At 41.4% G+C, this 20,757-nt stretch overlaps 4 protein-coding genes across 5 annotated transcripts in view; 1 reads left to right on the top strand and 3 right to left on the bottom strand.

The window, feature by feature from the left end:
• Positions 1–707: 707 nt before the first annotated feature.
• Positions 708–2,779, bottom strand: tmem169b (transmembrane protein 169b). Its single transcript, XM_084022531.1, has 3 exons — positions 2,649–2,779; positions 1,691–2,078; positions 708–1,535 (listed from the first exon to the last, which is right to left on the bottom strand). The coding sequence occupies exons 2-3, from the start codon at positions 1,962–1,964 to the stop codon at positions 901–903; spliced, it is 909 nt and encodes a 302-aa protein (XP_083878657.1). The 5' UTR covers positions 1,965–2,078; positions 2,649–2,779; the 3' UTR covers positions 708–900.
• Positions 2,780–3,174: 395 nt separating this feature from the next.
• Positions 3,175–6,499, top strand: LOC311022442 (uncharacterized protein; the record flags this gene model as incomplete). Its single annotated transcript, XM_084023695.1, has 8 exons — positions 3,175–3,271; positions 3,579–3,635; positions 3,743–3,869; positions 4,011–4,100; positions 4,200–4,387; positions 5,656–5,836; positions 5,935–6,065; positions 6,372–6,499. The coding sequence occupies exons 1-8, from the start codon at positions 3,214–3,216 to the stop codon at positions 6,497–6,499; spliced, it is 960 nt and encodes a 319-aa protein (XP_083879821.1). The 5' UTR covers positions 3,175–3,213.
• A 171-nt stretch (positions 6,500–6,670) lies between these two features.
• Positions 6,671–16,746, bottom strand: pfkla (phosphofructokinase, liver a). Its single transcript, XM_084022077.1, has 22 exons — positions 16,523–16,746; positions 15,583–15,656; positions 15,385–15,462; positions 14,263–14,452; positions 13,212–13,377; positions 12,769–12,813; positions 12,583–12,691; positions 12,283–12,378; positions 11,999–12,091; positions 11,612–11,737; positions 11,458–11,522; positions 11,188–11,251; positions 10,576–10,722; positions 10,403–10,473; positions 9,642–9,729; positions 9,398–9,550; positions 8,864–9,028; positions 8,719–8,780; positions 8,141–8,252; positions 7,894–7,993; positions 7,694–7,799; positions 6,671–7,607 (listed from the first exon to the last, which is right to left on the bottom strand). Exons 1-22 carry the CDS (start codon positions 16,605–16,607, stop codon positions 7,460–7,462), a joined length of 2,343 nt encoding a protein of 780 aa, XP_083878203.1. The 5' UTR covers positions 16,608–16,746; the 3' UTR covers positions 6,671–7,459.
• A 746-nt stretch (positions 16,747–17,492) lies between these two features.
• Positions 17,493–20,757, bottom strand: part of map3k13 (mitogen-activated protein kinase kinase kinase 13) — a 28,344-nt gene continuing 25,079 nt past the window's right edge. For both annotated transcript variants that reach the window (XM_084022634.1, XM_084022635.1), the window contains exon 14: positions 17,493–20,721. In XM_084022634.1, coding sequence (XP_083878760.1) covers positions 20,620–20,721 — 102 coding nt within the window. In that variant the 3' untranslated portion in view covers positions 17,493–20,619. The remainder of the gene's footprint in view (positions 20,722–20,757) is intronic.

The following is a 20,757-nucleotide window of genomic DNA, read 5'->3' as shown; positions in this document are numbered from 1 at the left end:
TAATATAATAAAGGAAAAGGCTGGTAATGTTTCATATTTTCCAATGGCCAAACAAAACCCATGAAAAGGCCAAAATCCGTCCTGGATTAATGCTTCTAACAAGTATTTCCTGTGCATCCGAAGCCTGATGTAGCCAATTCCTCCGAGCCACTTCCACTGCACTCTAAACATATTAAAAACATGTCAATGAGCCACACTGTTGATTTGATTTACAATAGGAAAAGTATGATGTAAAGCCATCCTTATCCTTCAAAGACTAGACACAAGACATTGTCCATCTTAAGGTGCTTATTGTTCCAGTGAGCACTCAATGTTGCCTACTGAAAATCAAAATCTGTCATTATCTGTCATACAACTTCACAGAGTGATTATAATGGCTTCACACACAAAAACTACATCCTGTTTGAGATGTCAGTGCACAGCTCAATGTTAACGTTTTAATTACAGATATTTACATATGAAGTGAAACTTGGTTTGACATCCAGGCCTCCAGCAAAGTGTGTCTCAGTGTCCACAGCAAGTTTATCAAAACTGCAGGAGGCACCAAGGCCTACGTGTAACAAGGATTCAGTGTTTGGACAATAACTCTAATACAACCTAAACATAATAATAATAATAATAATAATAATAATAAAATACCCAACATTACCACTCCCATGCTCAGAGGAATAATGTTATAATAATGATCTGGATCTAATAATGCATTAGAAAATTTGCAGCAGTAGTTCAGCATTTCAGGACATTTCAGGCAGTGTTTGATACGTTTACACGGAAGTATAGTGAAAAAGCTTTCAAGTACTCTCCTGTGACCGACTTCAACGCTCTGGCACATGTTTATCACATCACTTTGACTCAGGTCGACATCAACATGTGCCTCGGACCTCTGCCTCAGCCCCTGCTTCACACCGAGGACGTCTGGGCGAGTTCACTGGGGGCCTTGCTGTGCAGAGTGCCACAAACGGTATCAGAGTCAAGCAGCTCCACTATGCTATAGGGGGAACAGTCCTCCAGTCCCAGCTTCCCACAGGCCCAGCCGCAGAAGCCTTTCTCCAGGTCCCTCACATCCTGCCACCACTCGCTGAAGGCCCAGGACACCTGCACCACGGCGGAGTACAGAGCCAGAGAGATCGCCATGGGCATGATGAGCATGGGGTAGAAGATGATGAGGAAGGGGCATATCGTAATCTTGTGCCAGAACGTCCGCTCCTCATTGTACACCAGGAAGACGTTGTACCAGGTGAGGGTGCCGTAGTAGAAGGAAGTGATGAAGGAGAGGAAGAAAATCACGGGGGCGCAGGAGAGGCTCCACAGGACGACATGGGGTCCCTGGCACACACCGAAGCTGCAGGTGCGTTTAGAGCCTTCCCCTGCCTCGCACTCCGCATCCAGACGTTCCTTTGACTTGGCCAGATCCCGGAGTTCCTTCTCCGTCAACGTGAGGTGAATGTCCACCACCTGACCCTTCTTCTTCCCTCGGGTGATGGTGCCTGTCAGGGTCACGTAGCGGCTGTCTGGGGGGAGGCTCCATCCTCCTCCTGTGAAGACATAACATGAGACCGTTATGCATGACAACCAACACAAAAGAAGAAAATGTGGTTAATCTTCTTTTCCTCAGTGTATGTTTATATCTACATGGTCTCATGACAGTTTGCATGGTGTAAATTGTGCAGTATACAAGGATCACTCATACCTTCGCCTGTAGGCGTGCAGAGGAACTTAGCTCCCTCCTCAGTGCTCCTCTCTGCGCCCTCCTCGCTGCCTTGGTCCTCTCCAGGCGCCCTCTCCATTTCAGAGCGGTAAACGATGATGGACTCCGGACGTGGGTCTTTCTTCTTCCTCCTCTTCCTCCTCATGGAGGGTCCTGCCTCTCCGTCGTCCACGTGATTCCCCGATACGTCCGATCTTAAGGAGATCATTCGGGGGCTGCCCTCTCCCTCGGTTTGAGACTCCTCGACCTGTGCCATGCTCTCACCTCATCCAGTAAACACTTTTTGTTTTTAACTACTTCTGTTCCTACTTTTTAATGGGTTTGTACGGAGACTAAAGCCCTGAACCCATTATGTTTCTAATAATATAATCTGAGGTAGATTTTCCCCCAGCAAAGTGATAAAAGCACACACAAACAAACACAGAGAGAGACATTTAAAAGCTTTTTACAGTGACAAATAATGCACTGACTCCATGTTGACAGTGAGCTTGGCCTAGATTCTCAACAGTCGTTTTTTTTTCTGTGATGACTTGATACAAAAATCTACCAAATATCACACAACATTGATCTAATGGCATTATGCATCTGAATAGACGGATCCGGATCGACGGATGTGTTGGGGGTGGGGGTCTATCTTTTATTGCATGACAGCGCAACGACAGGCTGCGCTCAGTGGACACGCTCAGTCTTTTAACACCATCCTATTGCTTTCGCACCAGAATAACAGAAAACACACACAAATCATAGCCGAATTATAGAGATTTCCCCCCCAAAAAGACTGCCTCGTTTTATGAGAGGGGGTGAGATAGACAACCCCTTCTTCACACAGCTGATCCCCTCCCATTTAAATCCCACCCATGTCCGTCCTTTTGTCTGCAGACTTCCAGCCGGCGAACAACATGTACTCTCAGTAGAAAATGACATGGAGGTTTAATCTTACCTTCAGTGGGTTGTGGACCAGCAGCCGGGTGAATAAACTACACCGAGTGTGGATAAATCATTGAATTTGTCCGACACATTGCGGGAGTCCACGCATCACAGCGCTGCGTTTGTGTCGATACAGATGCGCTACGCAAACATGATTTCCAGAATAGGACTAAACCCCGCCCCTCGAACCCCTGTCGCACCAATCCCGATCCACGATCCTCTGACTGCCATCATGTGAGAATGATGGGGAGGGGAGGAAAGCACTTTATTTATACTTTTATTGCAGTAAATATAATCAACAAATATATTATGACGCATTAGAGGATTTCCCAGCAATTAAACATTAAAGTGATGGTCACACATGACTGTATCCTAATAATAATCCATGCATAATGCATAGTATATGATATTTTGGATACAATTAATGGGGGAAACTTTTTTAATATAAGCACACATCCCAGGCTACTTTGCTAATGCACTGTTACTATGACGACCGCTGCTCGTGTCCGCTAACGTCTGCCGTGTGGTGGCGAAGCTAATGTTGCTAACCCGCTAGCTATCGTGAGGCCGGTGTAAAAATGAACCACACATTTTCATTCAGCGTTAATAATATTGTCAAGCTCCTCTTTCAGGATGGTGAGTTACGCTAGTAAATTCGTTGTACGTTAGCAATCGTAGTTTTGGCGTTTGCTCGGCTTGCAATGTAAAGGTTTAATTTTGGATTAATGTTAGCTAATGCTAACGTTAGCTGCCTGGCTAAAGGAACGCCACTTCGTTAACTAAGCTAGTTAAGTATAATTCAGTTGAATATATATAATACATATATAATTGATGTATTAAATTATATATAATTTATATATAATTTGTGTATAATACTCGTAGAAACATTAATTCTATAAATGAATATTTCTTTTAAAGTAAGATAACTGTTTGTATTTGATAGCTCTTCAAACCCGGGAGCTTTCCCAAAAGAAGAATGAAATCAACACAGAGATTAAAGGTAACCAACATCATGTGTAGCGGTTATTCTTCTTATCCTGAATAGTTTTACTATATATTCTATGTTATGAACTGGTGTACATCAATTGCTCACATTTTTATCAACAGTTTACAGAGTTGACACTGCTGAGAGGAAGGCTTACATTGAAAAAACCCAGAGAAATATTAAAAAACTCGAGGAAGAAATCAGGGTGAAGCAGAGCACAGTGACACATAATAAAGCAAATGCTAAAAGGTATGTTTAGGTGACTGGGTTATACATGGTCCAAACAATGATGGCCCAAGTTGACACATTTTGTTGCATATAACTTTACATAAGCAGTGCTGTGAAGTTTGGATATTCATATATTCCTGCTTGTCATCTATGTAACTTTAGCATGAAGGCAGTTAACGGCCTGCTTCTGCAGTATGAGCACACACTGAAAGCAGAACTGGAGAGCAGAAAAATCAGCTACAAGCATGAAATGTAGGTTCAGTAAGCTGTGATGGTTAATTGCATTTAATACATTTTTTTGTGGGCGATAATGACCAAAGCTGAATTGTTCTTCATTTTTAACCTAACAAGGGAAGTCCAAGAAGAGAGAATCTCCAGCTACAGTAAGATATTCCAGTCGCATGAAGAATATTACTGCCAAAATCCTCTCGCTCAAATGCTCCTCATGCTGCAGGCTGAAAAAGAGGAGATTGAGTGTAGGATCAAGGCCTGTGATTATCAACTAACAATGAAACAGAAGGAGCTGGAAAGACTCACAAGTAATACATTTTTCTATCATCAGAACTTGCTCTGTCCGAGCTGAAATATTTACAGCTCTTGATATAGTTAACTGAATTTCTGCCTGGCCAGGTCTAGCAGTCGTATCTTCTTCGACCGAGAAACTTCCAGACAGGTATCTTTCGGTGAATCTTATCGATAGCAAAGAATAATGACACATTACCTCCGGCAGAGCTCAGTCTTTCTCTGATTAAATGCACTTCTTCCTAGTGTTTCTGGTCACCAGCCTGTAGCAGAACCAGAGAAACCATTAGATCCTCAGGAGGAAAGTTATTCTGCCATCGACATCTCTTCTCTTCATCTCAACCAGACAGAGGTAACCAGACACATTGAACAATGCTAGTTTCATTTGTAAAGGAATTTGTAAACTCCTCTCACCATGCTCACCACCACTTCCAGATGATACACTCTTGGAGGCGCTATAGGACCCTGTCTGCCAAAACCTCCTGTTTTAAAAAAACATATAATACAATAGAATGTGTGTTCTTAGTTATGTATCTAATATGATGTTGAGATCTGTCAGTGTTTGATGCTACTGACACTGCTGAATTTACTGCTTATGCTGTACTGAAACCAAATTCACAAGCCTTGGAGTGGTAGGCATTGATAAATTATTAATTGATTAATCTTGCAGAATAGGCAGGAAACTTTTGTAGAGGCAGATGTTGAAGAGATTCCTGAGGAAAACCAGGTCCAGTATACTACCGTCTGCAGCCCTTCCCCAGAAGAAGAATGCAACGAGCTGTTGTCATGTCATTCTTTGGATGGTAAGTGGAGGAAAGTCCACTATGTGTTTCAGTTAATACCAACAATTTACACCAGATGTAAATGCGTGGATGTTTATGTTTCATCGAACCGCATCAAAATATTTACTTCTTCAGAGCAAAGGCGGCCAGATGAGATGCACACTGACGAGCAGGAAACTGGACAAGAGGACCAAGTCTCGGTAACGTTTGTCTGTTATACCGAGACTGTCCTTAAAATGGCTTATTTTACTCCTTAAAAAAGTTACATTATGGGAAAGTTTGAACACCAATCAAAATTCTGTATAACTAATAACATAGTCTTCAAATAGATTTGATTTTTTTTTTAAATTTAATTTAAAAATGGAAATGTATTATATCAGATTGTATTAAATAATGATGGTCTATGTCGCAAATGCTACGTTCAGATATTTCAGCTTTTCCTGTTGGGAATGCTTTTACACTCAAGGTACTTTCTGCACGTGGACAGCAATCCACTGTATCAGATGTGGAGCAGGCAGGGGAGGAGGAGGTCAAGGAAAAAGTAGCTCTAGATGAAGAGCAGGTGACGAGCGAAAAGGACGAGGGACTCGCTGCTTTTCCTCAGTCGTCATCTCAAGAAACGGATCCTCAGTCATCCCCAGCGGAAATGACGGTTGTGCCTTCCACCCCGACGTTCACATTTAAGTAAGGCCTTGTCTGACTCGTCCAACACTTTGAATCACTGTCAAAGCAGCCACTGAGCATAATGCTTCACTTGTTCTCTTCAGCTTTTGCCCTGGCAGCTCCCCACGACAAGGCACCTCTGATACCAAATCTCCAGCTTTTCCTGGGTTCCTGTTCTCTATGAACTCTGGTCCCAGCACCCCAGAGTTCTCTGGATTTAACGTGGGCTCACCACAGGATGGGGTGAGGAGTGAGCAAAAGGAATATGTTATTTGACAGAAACCTGTCTGTTAGTTTTGGAATTACATCCAAGTTTCTTTACAGGAGTCATCTTTTGCATTTACTGGATCTTTTTTCAATGATAAGGTACAACATTGTTACTCTAAACCCCCTTCATTTCATAGTTTTTTTTACAGCAAAACTACCAAACTTCTGTATGTATCTCTTCACAGAAAACCACAGAATCAAAGTCTTCCACCTGTAAGTATCAACTCGCATCTGTTTTTGTGACGTTTATTACCAGCTTTGAACTGCAGGTATGTATATGATTTTACAGGTCCTGAGTTCCTGTTTGGCCAACCAGAGCAAACCGAAGACTTCCAGTTTCCCTTCGCCTTCAAGAGTCCTCAGACATCTAACAAAGATAACACCAAGGATGATTTTCCATTTTCATTCAACTTTTGAAAGTTGGAAGAAAGACTCTGAAATGGTGATTTATTGTGTTCGTAAAATCAGTTATTTTCATCGTTATGTTCTGATGGTTAATGATAAGTATAGTTAGTTAAGGGTTCATGGTTTAATACCGTTATAAAACTTAACTTACTTTTTTTTTAAAGTTTGTCATGTTGGACTTATTGTTCTGTTAAATGCTATTGATGTATCTGTTTAACTTAATGTATGATTTCAATAGTTATTCACAACAGATACATTTCTAACATTATCAATGTTGATCGAGATTTTTTTGAAGATATTGTATTAATATCAAAATAATATACTACTTATAATAGACATACGTTTATATTACTTTGTAGATTTCTAGTAGTTGTGAAATGTACGACATGTGTAGTGATATTTTGTGAATTGCTGTTCAGTTTGCATTTCTTAATTGCAGAAGCAGTGTTTGAATCCTACAGAGCTTATAAATAAAATAAAATAAACTCATGAATCACAGTCGCATTCTGAGAGTATTTCAACATGAGCCAAAATTTTAAACCAACCACTGGACCAATTTAATTTTTGTGCAAATTATACAGGGGCTCCAAAAATTAAGTACCTCTCAAGTTTTTCTAGATAACACAGCTATACATACATATAATAATATATTCAGTAGTAGATCAGTAGAGTGTTAGCTTCACGGCACACTTGATTGTCTTTGTATGGCAGTGATTTGACTACATAGAGGCTTGCTTGGCAGAAGGAATGTAAAATAGGCTCCTCGTTCAATAAATGAGTACTTGAAGTACATTTAACCTTGATTTAAAATACTGTAGCAACAGACTGAGATTAATGCTGGCTTTTAAAGTCTTCAGTCCTGTTAACCTGCATAGCATCGCGTTTAAACCCAACTATGTAGTCTGCATAGGAACGAAAGATGGACAGATAAGGGTTACAAAGTGCAGCAAGTATACAGAAGTGTTAAAGAGCCTAGAACACAGAATCAATGCTGATAGTACGCCGAGTCACATGTTCAATCTCTCCTGGGACATATTCACAGAAGCTGGTTTGGTATTTGGCCAACATTTTTAGCATGGGCCGAAGGTTAAACCACCACTGGACCTTGGGCATCCGGTGCCTGAAAAACAGGCGTAAATCAGATATAATTAAAGTCATATTAATCATGAAGTCTTGTTATTTGACAAAAACGGTGGCATTGCTTACTCAAAATCGGTCATAGCCTTGAGTTCAGTGACGGGACTGAATGAGATGACCTTCCTGTTGAGGCCAAGCACGCATGCTGTCTCCGGTGAGTTGGCGAACACGCGGCCTGGTGGGGAAAAAACCAGTTGAATCATTTCATTGCTTTGGTTTGACTTGCATTTATTATTGACATGTCATCTATGACTACACGGTAACTCTACCTTGTCGGAAGTTTTCAGTCAATCGCTCTGAAATCCACTGGATAGCCCTCACACCCAACTTGGTGCCAAAATTTCTATCAAAGGGAGAAGGTGCCCCGCCCTGGAGCACAAACACACAAGAAAAGTATAAATATATTGCAAGTCTCAACAATCGCAGTATATGAGCGTCAATATATTGTCTCTGTATTTGGAAACATATGTTAGTACAGGGTTTTGCCAGTCGACAACGTGTATGGTGGCTCTGTACCTGCTGAAGGTGCCCCAACACATTGACCCTGCAGTCAAAGATGCCCTTCCCCTCTGCTGAATACAGCCTATGGATGAAGTCTGTTGTATAGTTGGCATGGCATTTTTCATTCCTGTAAAGACAGAGAACTGGTCATTAAAGGAAAGCCTAAATCAGACAATGGTTTACGCATTATGATATGTTCCAAATATGCTGTACCATGTGACCTTTTTTCACTTCAGGTTTGGCTCTAAGGATAACTCTGTCCTTCAGTCGTTCGGTTTATTCAGACTGAAAATATCGAAACAGCTTATAGATCGCTTGCAATGGCATTTTGTGCAATCGTTTTTTAAATGATACCTCCTCGAGACTTTGGTGATCCACAAACTTAAAATACTGCACCATAATCCATGCAACATGTCCAATCTGTTCAATTATTTAGTTTATGAAAAAAAAATCAAAAATACTGCTTGAACACATTCCCATCAGCCTCAGCAGTACGTTGTGTTTACAAATGTGCGAAAACTAATGTGATGAAAAAATGCACATAGGCTTCTGCATTGCATAAGAATCGGTATGGCTGAATGAGTGTTATGCACCTCAGTACTAGACCCCGCTGGATGTCCTTCTTCATCTTTTCAGCCAAATGCTCCACATTGGTCTGTTAATACACCAGATCATTAGAGACAGAAAGCTGTGACCATTACAGACAGCAACGTTTTTTTCTTTTTCTTTTGGCCCTACCCTCAGGTCGTTGATGTTAAAGGGGTCTTCAAAGATGTAGGCTGCGTCGGCACCCACAGCTATGCCGGTGCAGGTTGCCAGATATCCACAGAACCCGCCCATTGTCTCCACCACAAACACTCGTCTCTTGGTCCCAGAAGCAGACTGCTTGATCTTGTCGCAACCCTGAGGGAGAAATGAAAGTGAGTGGTGGTCTGGAAGTGGAGAGTCAACATTAACTTAATTCTGATTAACGCTGACCTACACTGTACTGTGCACAGATTTGGAGCTCATTATGCAACCCTATAGGCAAACTAGTGCAGGTGTCTTTGTGTACTGCCTGTCTCTTTCCTGTCAAAGTTTGAAGATAAAGGTTAAAGCACCACATGCTTACTGTTCCCCCTGTTTTGACTATGTAAACAAGGTTCAAAGTGTTACCTTGGCAATACACCAGCGCATATTACACGTCATGGTTCTGGCTCGGTTCAATCTCTATTCATGTTAACCCTGAAACATCAAAGTCACGCTGTTAATTTGCCATCTGCTCAGCGTCACCTCCATGGCAGCATTGACAGCCGTGTCTGCTCCCAAGCTGAAGTCAGTTCCAGGCACGTTGTTGCTGATGGTGGCAGGGATTACACACATGGGGATGCAGAGCGCATCGTAGCGGCCCCGGGCTTCAAACAGCTGCAGCACACCTGCGTACCCCTTTGAAAGTCACACAGAGAGACAGACTTAAAACCTTTTCGATGGAACATTGACACCATAAAATAGTACAGACGTGCTGAGGTTTGTGTACCTCGAACCCTCCAATCACAAGCAGAGCTGAGATCTTGAATTTGGTGATGGTTTCCACAATCTTCTCCATGTGTTTGTCTGGAAGAGTTCTGAAACAGGACATGAAACAGAAATCAAAACAGACACTTTTTACAACATTACTTGTCAATGGCAATTTGCCATTCCCTGGGAGTGTTGCACAGTCTGTGAAACAGTTGTTTTGAATAAAGGTTTGTCAAGTCTGAGAGAAACAGTGCGTAGGGAATTTCTAATGTCTAATTACTAATGTCTGACAGAAATCATCATTTCATTTCTACAATCTGGCTTCATTTAGCCAGCTCACCATCTGCATCGCACATTTCCCCTCTCCCATAAAGTGAGTACACATGTCCAGTTTGTTTTTATAGATCACAACTTCTGTGTGGGAAGTGGCTTACGCCTCTTTCAGAGCCTGTTTTGTGTGTACAAAACGGTTACATTTTAGACTCAATATTGACAATATCCTCTGTCACAGTACAGAATATTTTATATATAAATCAGGGTAGAACTATTAAAAAATCCTTATATATTGTTAGATAATTACATTTATGGCTAATCTATAGAGAAGTTATGATGATCAATTAAATACCTGACAGATTAAAGTACCCAAATAACACCTATAAAATTCCAATTTAGCTGCAAAGCAGATCTGCTCATTAAAATATATACAATAACAAACTGTTGACGTAATCTTAAGATAATTGAAATATGTTCTCATAGAAACCAAAGTGTCCTATAGCTCACCGTTTTGTCCCCAGCAGTGAGCCCCCTTGGCCCGTCCATCCCGCCACACTGTGCCATTCCATCTCAGAAATCTGCAGACAGACGGGTGTCAATACCGCAGTTTCTTCTCAGTCTCATAAAGGTTACTTGTTGCTAAAAAGTACTGCAAAAGGTGTAGCGGTAAAAGCCCTCACCTGTTCATCGGCAAGGCCTTGAAAGCCATCGTGGACAGCGTAAACCTTATGTCCTAGAGCCAGCGATAACCTCACAGCAGACCTCACCGCTGCATTCATCCCCGCAGCCGGAGCTCCCACGTTCAGGATAGCCAAGGAAAAATTGCTCTGAGGGAACATGGGCCAGATTTGAAGAAGCATGTTTGAATTAAACATGGATGATGCATTTCCATTTCCATGTTATTGTCCGGCTGAAAGTCTAGCTTCTTATTCGTCTACCTTGACGTATTTCTGAGTGAAACATGACTGGCAGGCGGGACATAATGATGTAAGGAATTTGACTTAGATTAGCTCACAACTTTCTCTCGCTGCATCCACTGCTGAGGTAGCGATTGATTGATGGATGTCATGATATTATTGGTTGAAATGGGTTGCCACTAGCTGATTTTAACATGCATAATGTTTTGTTTTCCAGGAAGAAAAAGTTATTGGATTTGGATATGAACATTTTGTATTCATATATTGTTAAATCGGTGCACAATACAACCAGGGATGTGATCTAAAAAGGTTAAAAAGGTAGCTTTACTTTCAGCTCGACTTTAAGGTGTGTGTGTTGGTGTAAGATTGACTTACCTCAGACTGGGCCGGCTTCTGGAAGGCAAGAAGTTTGTAGATGTTCCAGTTGTTCTCAAAACTCCTGCAGAGAATCATTATTTTCTTTTAGCTTGGACTAGTTTATTCTTTGCATAAAAAACAACAACAATATTAAAGTATGCATGATAAAATGAATAAGAATGGATGATGACACAACAAAGTTGACATGCATCCAGGCAGTTTTGCATTTAAATAAAAACGATACATTCTAACTATCAAATATTCATGAAAAGTCATCTCAGCTCTCACCCTCCACGCAGTTTGACAGCCTCATCAAACCTCTTCTCGTTCATGGCCGACTGCACCAGTTTAGTCTGCAAACGATGACACAGATACAGTAACCGCCCACTGTTTGTGAGAATGCCATTTGAAATCAATTACAGCAGACAGGAGAGTGACTTACCATCTCCACACACTCCATTAGAGGCAGACGAACCGCATGGTTACCTGACAGGCCAATGGCACAGGCCGGGGTGTCAGGAGACGCCTCCATCAGGGCGAGCACCGCCTCCACACCCAACTTAGTGCTCTGAAAAACACAAGTGCATTCACATGCATGGCTAAGAGAAGAGCACCACCTCCTCCACGTCAGTCTTATTTTGGTTATGTGGTTGATATGACAATAATTTGTCTAAATGAGGGGCATGCTCTATATTTAGGCAGTTGTGATCTGCAGTTAAATGTTTAAACTTTTGCTTTTACATAATTGTATGGCCAAGATATTTTATTTATGTGTCATAGCTGCACTTTTTTGCACTTTAAACAATTCAACTCAAATTGTCCAACTCACCAGTATTCTGTCGAACGCTGAGGGAGTTCCTCCTCGCTGAACGTGGCCAAGAACTGTCACTCTGGTGTCATAGCCCAGCCTCTGTACCACCAGCTTCAAACACAAACGTATCACGGGTTTGTCATTTAGCAGGCATACACAGCGACATATTAGAGGAAACTCCATGCTGGACTGTTTTTCACTATTCAACCGTTGCACGTTCTGAATGATATTTCAACATCACAGGCTGCTGCTACAGTATAGACACCATCAATCAGCCCCAGTCCACAAATGATCAAACTTACATCTTTTACATAAGTTGAGGAGATGGGCTTCCCATTTCTATCGATGGCTCCCTCTGCGATGATTACAATGTTGAGTCTTGATCCCTTTATGCGGCTCTGGAGGTTAACGGATACATATATATTAACCAGTGAGTCAGTTGGTACAATCCTGCTTTTATGTCCTGTATTTTAAGAGAGGCAATTCAGCCTCTGTTCCTGAAATGCTTGAAGACCAAAACATCTCCTACTTCAATACAGAGTAACCTCACCTCTACATTCATATGTGCCAGGGGCTAATATACTGTATTGTTTTTGTCTTACTGCCTCTAGACGGGCGCAAATACGGTCCTCCCAGCCCTCCTGAGGAGGAGCCTCCGGAATGAAGAGCCAGTCTGCCCCAGATGCCAGTGCTGACACCAACGCCAGATATCTGGAGTGTTAGAAAAATAATTTGTTTTATACAGCAGCAGTGTATGAAGGGAAGCAAACTGTGTGCTGGTTACTCACCCACAGTGTCGCCCCATGACTTCCAGAACAAAAGTGCGCTGGTGACTGTAGGAAGGCACATAATATGTTTATTCATCAAACATTTGCATCAAGTGTGTGAGCACACAAACAGAGAACTTCAATATTGTAGCGACATGCTGAGATTCAACGGAGCAAGTCCAGGCAAGATCATAGAGAGCAGGCCAAACATGCTTGAATGAGTGATTTAGAGCATTACATTCCATCATTGCACCATGCAGGTATAAGTTGTTTTCACTATCAACAAAATCTGCTGATTATTTTAAAAAATCCATCTTTAATCATCACTTCTCTGAGCCTGAAGTGATGAAAAAGATACTAGATAAAGTAATAATCTGTTACTGCTAGAGATCTATCTATTTACTTTTGTATTAGATGTTCATGTTCTATAACTGTTCTACAACAGTTGAATATCGTGTTATGACCTTTGTGCAGTGGTCATGATAGCATCAATTATCTCCATGATGCGGTGCAGCGCCGAGTCAGCTCCAATGGTCATGTCAGTGCCACAGAAGTCATTATCGATGGAGCCCACAAGCCCCACGATGTTCAAGTGGTCATGTTGCTTGGCCAGAGTATCTGTGATCCTTCCTAGAACACACACACACACACACACACACACACACACACACACACACACACACACACACACACACACACACACACACACACACACACACACACACACACACACACACACAGTTGTAGATATTATTGTAGGAACCTTTTGTTAGTTAACAGTATTAAGCAACAACAGATAAGTCTACTGCCATGACCTCCCTCGCTTCGAGTCCTGCATCAGATGGTTTCTAGCTCCCGGGATGTGCTTGGTGTTAAACGTGTGTCTCCTGGCCTCTTTTCACGTCCTGGTAACATCTGTGACAGCTGGTTTACTCCCAGGGGATCATACCTGAAGCTGTCAGATGCAGCTAGTACCCTCCTGGGCTGCAGATAGTGCCTTTGCACCAGGCTGAATTTTGTTCAGGAATTTTCCGTGAGGTAGAGTTTCTGATATTCTGTCTCACTGGTGAAATACTTTGCTTGATTCCCATCACGTTTTTTGCATGAATGAGTCGAGTTCCCAATTCCTTTCTTTCTCCCAAGTGCAATGGAATATCACATCAGACATTGTTCAGTAAAGTGTTTGGATTGTGAATTGTTGTTTTGTCTTTCCTTGCCCTTCTAATCTCTTTAACACCTTTGAAAACATTATTAATGAATTATACATTAAATTCGGCAAGCCAGAGGCCGATGAAAACTATTTAAACCAGCCTGAAGCCCAAGCTAGCTGCTGATGCCGTAGAGCTCCCCTTTAGTTGCCCCCATGGATCCATAAAACCGCCTTAAAAGTGTATTCAGCTTCGTCTTCTCAACGGACTGAATGTCGATGTTTATATTTTTTGAGTCTGAAAGCAGCTCACTTACAATGTTAGCTTACTTTCTTGATGACAAGATGACAATGAGAGAGCCCTTTACCTTTCTGTACGAGCTCATCCAGTAGGCTGCTCCACTCACTACGGAAGATGTTGGCCCCGGTGAGGCTGCCGTCTCCACCGCACACACACAGGTTGGTGATGCCTTTCTTCACCAGGTTAAAGGCGGCAGAAAGCCTGCCCTCGCGAGTTGTGAAGGTTTTGCATCGAGCGCTACCTATCACAGTCCCACCCTGCAGCATATATATATAACCAAGCAAATTAAGACAAACGGGACATTGTAATCTGCACAGAAAAAATGTCATGCTAAGTGACAGAAATATGTATTTTTTTCTCCCGATAGTATTGTTAGAAACGTCAGATATCTGAGATGAAAGATTCCGATTACATTGTCCACTTCCTGTACAGCAGTGGTTCCCAAGTTTAATCTAAGTGGTCATGAGATAAATAGTAAAAAATAATAATAAAAAAAAACAATATTCTACTACAACAATTGGGTTTATTAGTAAGACTTTTCTCTAAAACGTATTTAAATGAAACATCCCAAGAAAGGGAAAACACTCCTTGTTTGAACTGCTCAACATTTATAAACTTTAACCTTGAGGCTACTGGCAATGTCTTTGTATTCAGGTATCATAAGAAAAAAGGTTGGGAACCAGCACTATAACAATCTGGACATATCTCGATATCATGATCTAGGTTAGACATGAATAAATAACTAACAACAGATTTGCTTTTGAAAAAGTAGAAGATGCCCTTCAACACATTTGCTGCATAAATTCAAGAAAACTAATGCAAAAGGACAGTTTGATTACATTTAATTTAATAGTGCAACTTGCTGCTTCTTCAACTAATGAGGCTTAAAGCACATGCAGCAAGGACCCTTACCAGGTTATATGCAGTATTAGACAGGCAGGGAGAGAAGAGATGAGAGGAGATCGATAAAATAATAAAATTCCTATTAAAACCATAAAAAAGAAAAAGAAATTCTAAATCATGATAAAACAGAGAAGCGATTTTGACACTTGTCTGTAGGAGAACACAGGTGTACATAATAAAATGAATGGTGGTGGTGCTTTTAACAGAACAGAGCCAAATGCTAACATCATTTGTAAAAACTCTGCTTACTATATCTACAGGGACTGATGGTAATATTTTCACCTACCTGTTGGATGATGTTGGTGACGCTGTGCCAATGAGCCAGCTTTATGTTGTCTCCCCCATCCACCAGGCCCTGGTATCCCTAAAAAGTTAAAAATGGTGTGTTAATTTCAAAAAGAGCAACGTGGGCTAGTCAGGCAGAAATAAAGACCTAAGACCTCAATGTTTAATAGGGTCCCTTTAATACAAAATGCTTCTTTACCTCGTGAATAAGATAGACCTTGGCCCCCACATAGATGCCCATTCTGGTCACAGCTCGGACAGCAGCATTCATCCCTGGCAATTGCATAAAAACAAAAAATCCCATTCACCTCAGCTTCTTGTTGCACACAAGCTGTTTCCCAATTACCCTGCAAGACTAAATCAAACACTGTTGTGGAAATGACCTCATGGCACATTGGGCAAAGGTGCTACCCGCCCTGTGGTGACAGAAACCAAACCAGAAACCTTGAAAAGCATTTCTTGAACAGACCACGACACTGTATGAGTTACATGTGGTGGAAGTACTCCGGTCTTGTTTGTTTCTAGACTAGAAATACTCTCTTATATGTAAAAAAAAAAAAAAAAAAACTGGTTTCTAAATTTCTACATTTGTAAAAGTACAAAACAATAATAATAATAATACGCTTAAAGCGCCACAACTACACAAGCAGAATGTTCCATTTCACAATAATGTATCATATTATTGTATTACATAATTACAGTTGGGTAGCCTGTGATTTTCCATTAGGGGATCAATACATTTGTATCATACCTCAATCATTTGTTGATTATATTTTTGCATTATTGACCTGAATCTGCAAAGTAAAAAAAAAATCAAAATTATAATATTAAGGCTAAGTTGTGGTAGAGAAGCAGCCCAGCAGAAAATGGCAGTAGTCAAGTATAAGAACCTCAATCTGTACATAAGTACAATATTTGAACGTGTACTTAGTTACTTTCCACAACTGTGAGTTATGCGTATACAATACGACCTTTGACCCGAGACAGGCTTCTTTACTACTCTAACCGACTGACATTTTTGATCGGTTAGTATTCACTAATCATCACAAACAAACTGCTAGTATTTCATACTAAGTTATCTTAATATCTACGTGTACTTCAAGGCTACGAGCTGCGATGTCATGCTAGGTTAAAGTCACCTTGTGCATCTCCACCGCTGGTCAGCACTGCCATGGCTCGACCAGCTCCCGTCATCTTCAGCTTCTCCAAGTCCATCGAGGACATTTTGACCCCCTCAGTTTACGACGAGGAAACCGGAAGGAAACTAAAATCTGTCCGTTAAAGTAGCTAAATAAAGTGGTTCGTTTGCGTAAATCTGGGTGACACTTCCTTGTTAGCAGTAACGTTAGGTTGAACTTAAGTAAACGACAACGGACGACAGTTTCCAGGCTGGGACTGACTCCGCCCCGTTCAAAGCGGAGCCCGCCGGGAGGAGTACAGGGAGCGCTTCTTTTAATATGCAGCAGCGTCCGGCAGCACGATATTGTAGCGTTGGCGCGTCTGACGACACTAACCCCGCCCTGCTCGCCGAGCCCTGAGGAGAATTCCGTAAAAATCTCAAGAACAGCACGTACAACACGAACTAATCTCGACAGGTTTTATGGCGCTAATTATATGAATCTCACGAAAAAAACACCACTTGTGAAGTTTCACTCGACTTCATTACATGGTAAGTAAGGGAATACACAGTATACACAAAAAAATAAATAATATTCTACATGTAGAATATGGGGAGGTGCAAACAAGTAATGTATTTTGTCACCGTTTCAGTTGTAGATACAGGGGGTTTGATACAAAATGTTATGTTGAGATATACTACTTTACAGTAAATTTAGCAGAGCAGTCAAATAAATACACACATATATATATATTAGGGACAGTGAGATGGTGTGATCTCAGTACTTCTAAAATCCTGTTTGGGTTTAATATTATGTTGCACTGTGATAACTGTAGGTTCTATGAATATAGATTGAAACATTCCTGGAAGTTATCTAAGAAAAACTCAATAAATCTATAAATTGCATTGATTAATAAGAATTCTGGGTGTATTTCACAAGGAGAAAAACAATAAGCATCTGCCATGTCAGAGAAGAGGCCGACCACAGTGTGTTGGGTACAGTACATCAGCATTTATTCCATGCGGTTGTTTGCTCTGATTTTATTCTCCCAGATACCCATTGCACTGTACACTAGATAATACAGGAAAGTGACAGGATTGGTTGATCGTAATGCCATTCAACAGGAGAGGGAGTTGAAAATGAGAGAATTAAAGAAACGTTTGATACGTGGGATGAGGCAACATGATGTCTACAGTTAGAGACAAGTTCACAGAAATTCAGATGGAAGTAACTGGTATTTTGATTAAAAACAAGAGGAGGAATCGCTGCAGAAGTACAGAAAGCGGCATCACACCTTCAGGCTTAATGTCTCAATTACCCTGCTGTGACAGTCTACTGACTGGCTTTTGGTTGAACAAGAAGTGACTCGTTATAGCCTAGGTTGAGATAAAAAAAAAAAAAAGGCTTTAGGAACACCTGATGTTGTTAATTAATGATGTAAAGTCTGCAAAATCAATATTTAACAATCTAAATGATGAATGGTCCGCTGCAAGATCACAAAGACAAAATGATGCCCATGATATGACAATGCTTTTGTTCCCCCGTTCAAATACTGTCATCTTTCCATACCGAGTCATTGTGCTTCCTTGAAATAATACTTTTCTGGAGAAATCATAAGTCATGACGTTTCTAAAGCTGCCTTAAATCAAAAAAGAACACTTTACCAGTCATTCATAATAAATTAATTAGATAATCATGTAGGCCAGCTACCAAGAAAAAAAAATCAAAATTAAATTAAAACTTTACAACAATCATACTTCACAGGATATATGCCAGAAAAAGACAATGTTATTAACAGCTTGATCAGGATTACCCAGTCATTACAATACAGGTTATTTCACACGTACGTAAACAGAGTGAAGAAGGTTGAAGGAGGCTCGAGGAAAGGAAAGCTTTCAAGCGAAGGGTAATTGATCCATCAGTACAGTTTTAGATTCACCTTGTGCTGTTCGGTTCTCATGACTCACACCCTCCTGCAATACGTTCAATACTGATGTAATACAGACGAAAGAAATTCCTGCATTTTCAACCAGTCGGGCTGGTAATCAGTGACAGAAGCCATGTGATACATTATAGAGGGGACAAATACGGATTACATTACATTTATAGATGTTTATATACAGGAGTAACTAACACTGACATGAGATTGTTGAAAAACCAAGAGCAGCTTTATTGCTCTGTGGCCTTGTCTCTGGCTTATATTCCTAACTTAGAATCTCAGCCGTCCGCGTACACTTGAGCTGACATCTTGACATCATTAGCGTTAAATTCAACCTCGGCTGGCTATTTTTCAAATGCAGAATCATGACGGTGGATGACACTCAAATAGGGATTAAAATAAAGCTCTCACAGATGCAGTATCCCCCCCCTCAAAGATATATAGAAATAGTAATATTGCTGGGATTCTAGGATTAAGATGGTCATGGGAAACATCACATATATAACCTTGGGTAGAAACAAAAAAAAGGAATGGATCCAGGACATTTATACAACACAAGGAAAGTCATTGTAGATGTCGCCATCTAGTGGCTGTTGATATATTATCCTGCTTTCAATCTGCAACATAAAACCTGAGCATCAACCACCCAGAAGGGAGAGTTCATCGGAAAAGGGACAATTTAAAAATATACAGCATTTATGCTGAGCTGGTTTGACACTTGCTCCTGTCCTCTAGCCACCGGTCACTGTGTTGTGTCCAGCCAGCAAGACGCCCCAGCTCCTGAGCAAGCAACGTCTTTCTCACCTGAGCGCCAACCTACATTATTGCCGTTTTATTCACTACAGTACAGAAAACAATTATTTTTTTGGACATTGTGTAATAAAAAGTAGAAATTACCCTGCTAGAAAATGGTAAATGTGAGATGCTGCACCTAGTGATGTCAAGGAATGGGGGACACTGCACCTGGATTGCAACTGAAAGGCTCTACATCTCTACTTAACATTAACGTCAGCACTACAGCGGTTGAACATCAAGGCTATCTGTAAGACCGTTATCAATATTCCTGTATGGTCCATATTATGTGCCGCTCAATGAATATTCCTAACAATTATTGGTCCAGTCCAGTTTCTCACAGTCCTCGAACAATCCTGAGATGAGACTTGCAACCAATGGAGAGGAAAGGGATCACGCACACACACGCGCACACACACACACACCCTAAACAACTCTGGTCACGGCATCTGATTGATGATGACAATGACGTTGGCGTGTCTTGGAGAAGGATGAGCTGGGTCAAAGAGAAGAGTCTCTTTTTTTTTTTTTTTTGTTTTATCTCCTCCTTAGCTGTCAGCTGAGTCTTTATCGCTGCTGTTCTGCTAGCTTGTCCGCTTCATGCAGTCTTCTGGCAGCGTTTGCATTTTGTGAGCTACTGCACAGGCATGCTTGGACGGTTCAGCGGGGGATCCTGATGGCTTACTAGACACGCGGTGGTTTCTAGGGGAGGGAGAGAGTCCGGTTGCGAGGCAGGTGGTTCATGCTGGTGTTGTTCACACTGTTTTCATAAGCTCCATGTTCCCCACTCACAATGGTGGGGATGGGATGGATGTGGGGGAGGCAAGGGACTGGGGCCTCTGCACAGTAAAATCATGATCAAGCAGGGTCATTGGGTTCCTTGTTGGTCGGATATTTTGGTCTAAAACAATAAGATGCTGAAAAGGTATGAAAGCCAGATCAAATGGCTTGTAGTGACTTGTCTTCGTCAGTCATCAGTCGTCAGTACTTCAACACATCCTCTTTCTCATCATCAGCACAACACAAACTTAGCCCAGGCTCTGTTTCAAAATGTCCGTTTTTTTTTCTCTCTGGTCAGATCAGAGGATTTTGAGATTTTCTTCGGAAACTCAGACAAAAATAAATTATGAATGTTAAAACTATCTACTGTACATTATCATTCAAAAAGGAATCCCTGCCATGGGTTGCCTGGATGTTGTGCTCGAGATGAGGGGAAATGAGGGGTTGTGAAGGGAAGGCCGGGGGAGGTTCTGGGAGAGATTGCATGGGGCTTTGCTATAAGGAGCTTTGTTTACAATGTCGTCCTCTTATTGCTGTATTTTCTGCAGGGCAGAGTAGGACATGACGGCCTCTAGGCAAAAAACAAAACCGAGCCCTGGGGTTGGTTTCACCATGAGGAAGGAGGCCCTACTTTGTTGTTTCTAATGGTGGCATCGGAGCACTCTGCTTCTGAGGAATCACAGTCGGAGTCCCCAAACTGCAGTGGATTCTGGGGAGAGAATGGGAGATAAAAGACAGATTCAGT

Source organism: Eutrigla gurnardus (genome assembly GCF_963514095.1).
Source record: "Eutrigla gurnardus genome assembly, chromosome: 12".
In the NCBI taxonomy this organism is placed as follows: Eukaryota; Metazoa; Chordata; class Actinopteri; order Perciformes; family Triglidae; genus Eutrigla; species Eutrigla gurnardus.
Note: the sequence above shows the minus strand (reverse complement) of the source record. Positions and strands in the feature narration are given on the sequence as shown.

Excerpts from the sequence above, each read along its gene's own strand:
- tmem169b (XM_084022531.1), bottom strand. The coding sequence starts at position 1,964 with ATGGCACAGGTCGAGGAGTCTCAAACCGAGGGAGAGGGCAGCCCCCGA. Across the intron at positions 1,536-1,690 it reads CTGCACGCCTACAGGCGAAG|GAGGAGGATGGAGCCTCCCC; the intron begins GTATGAGTGATC and ends ATGTCTTCACAG.
- pfkla (XM_084022077.1), bottom strand. The coding sequence starts at position 16,607 with ATGTCCTCGATGGACTTGGAGAAGCTGAAGATGACGGGAGCTGGTCGA. Across the intron at positions 12,814-13,211 it reads ATCATGACCACTGCACAAAG|TCACCAGCGCACTTTTGTTC; the intron begins GTCATAACACGA and ends GCCTTCCTACAG. Across the intron at positions 8,253-8,718 it reads CAGCGGGGTCTAGTACTGAG|GAATGAAAAATGCCATGCCA; the intron begins GTGCATAACACT and ends CTGTCTTTACAG.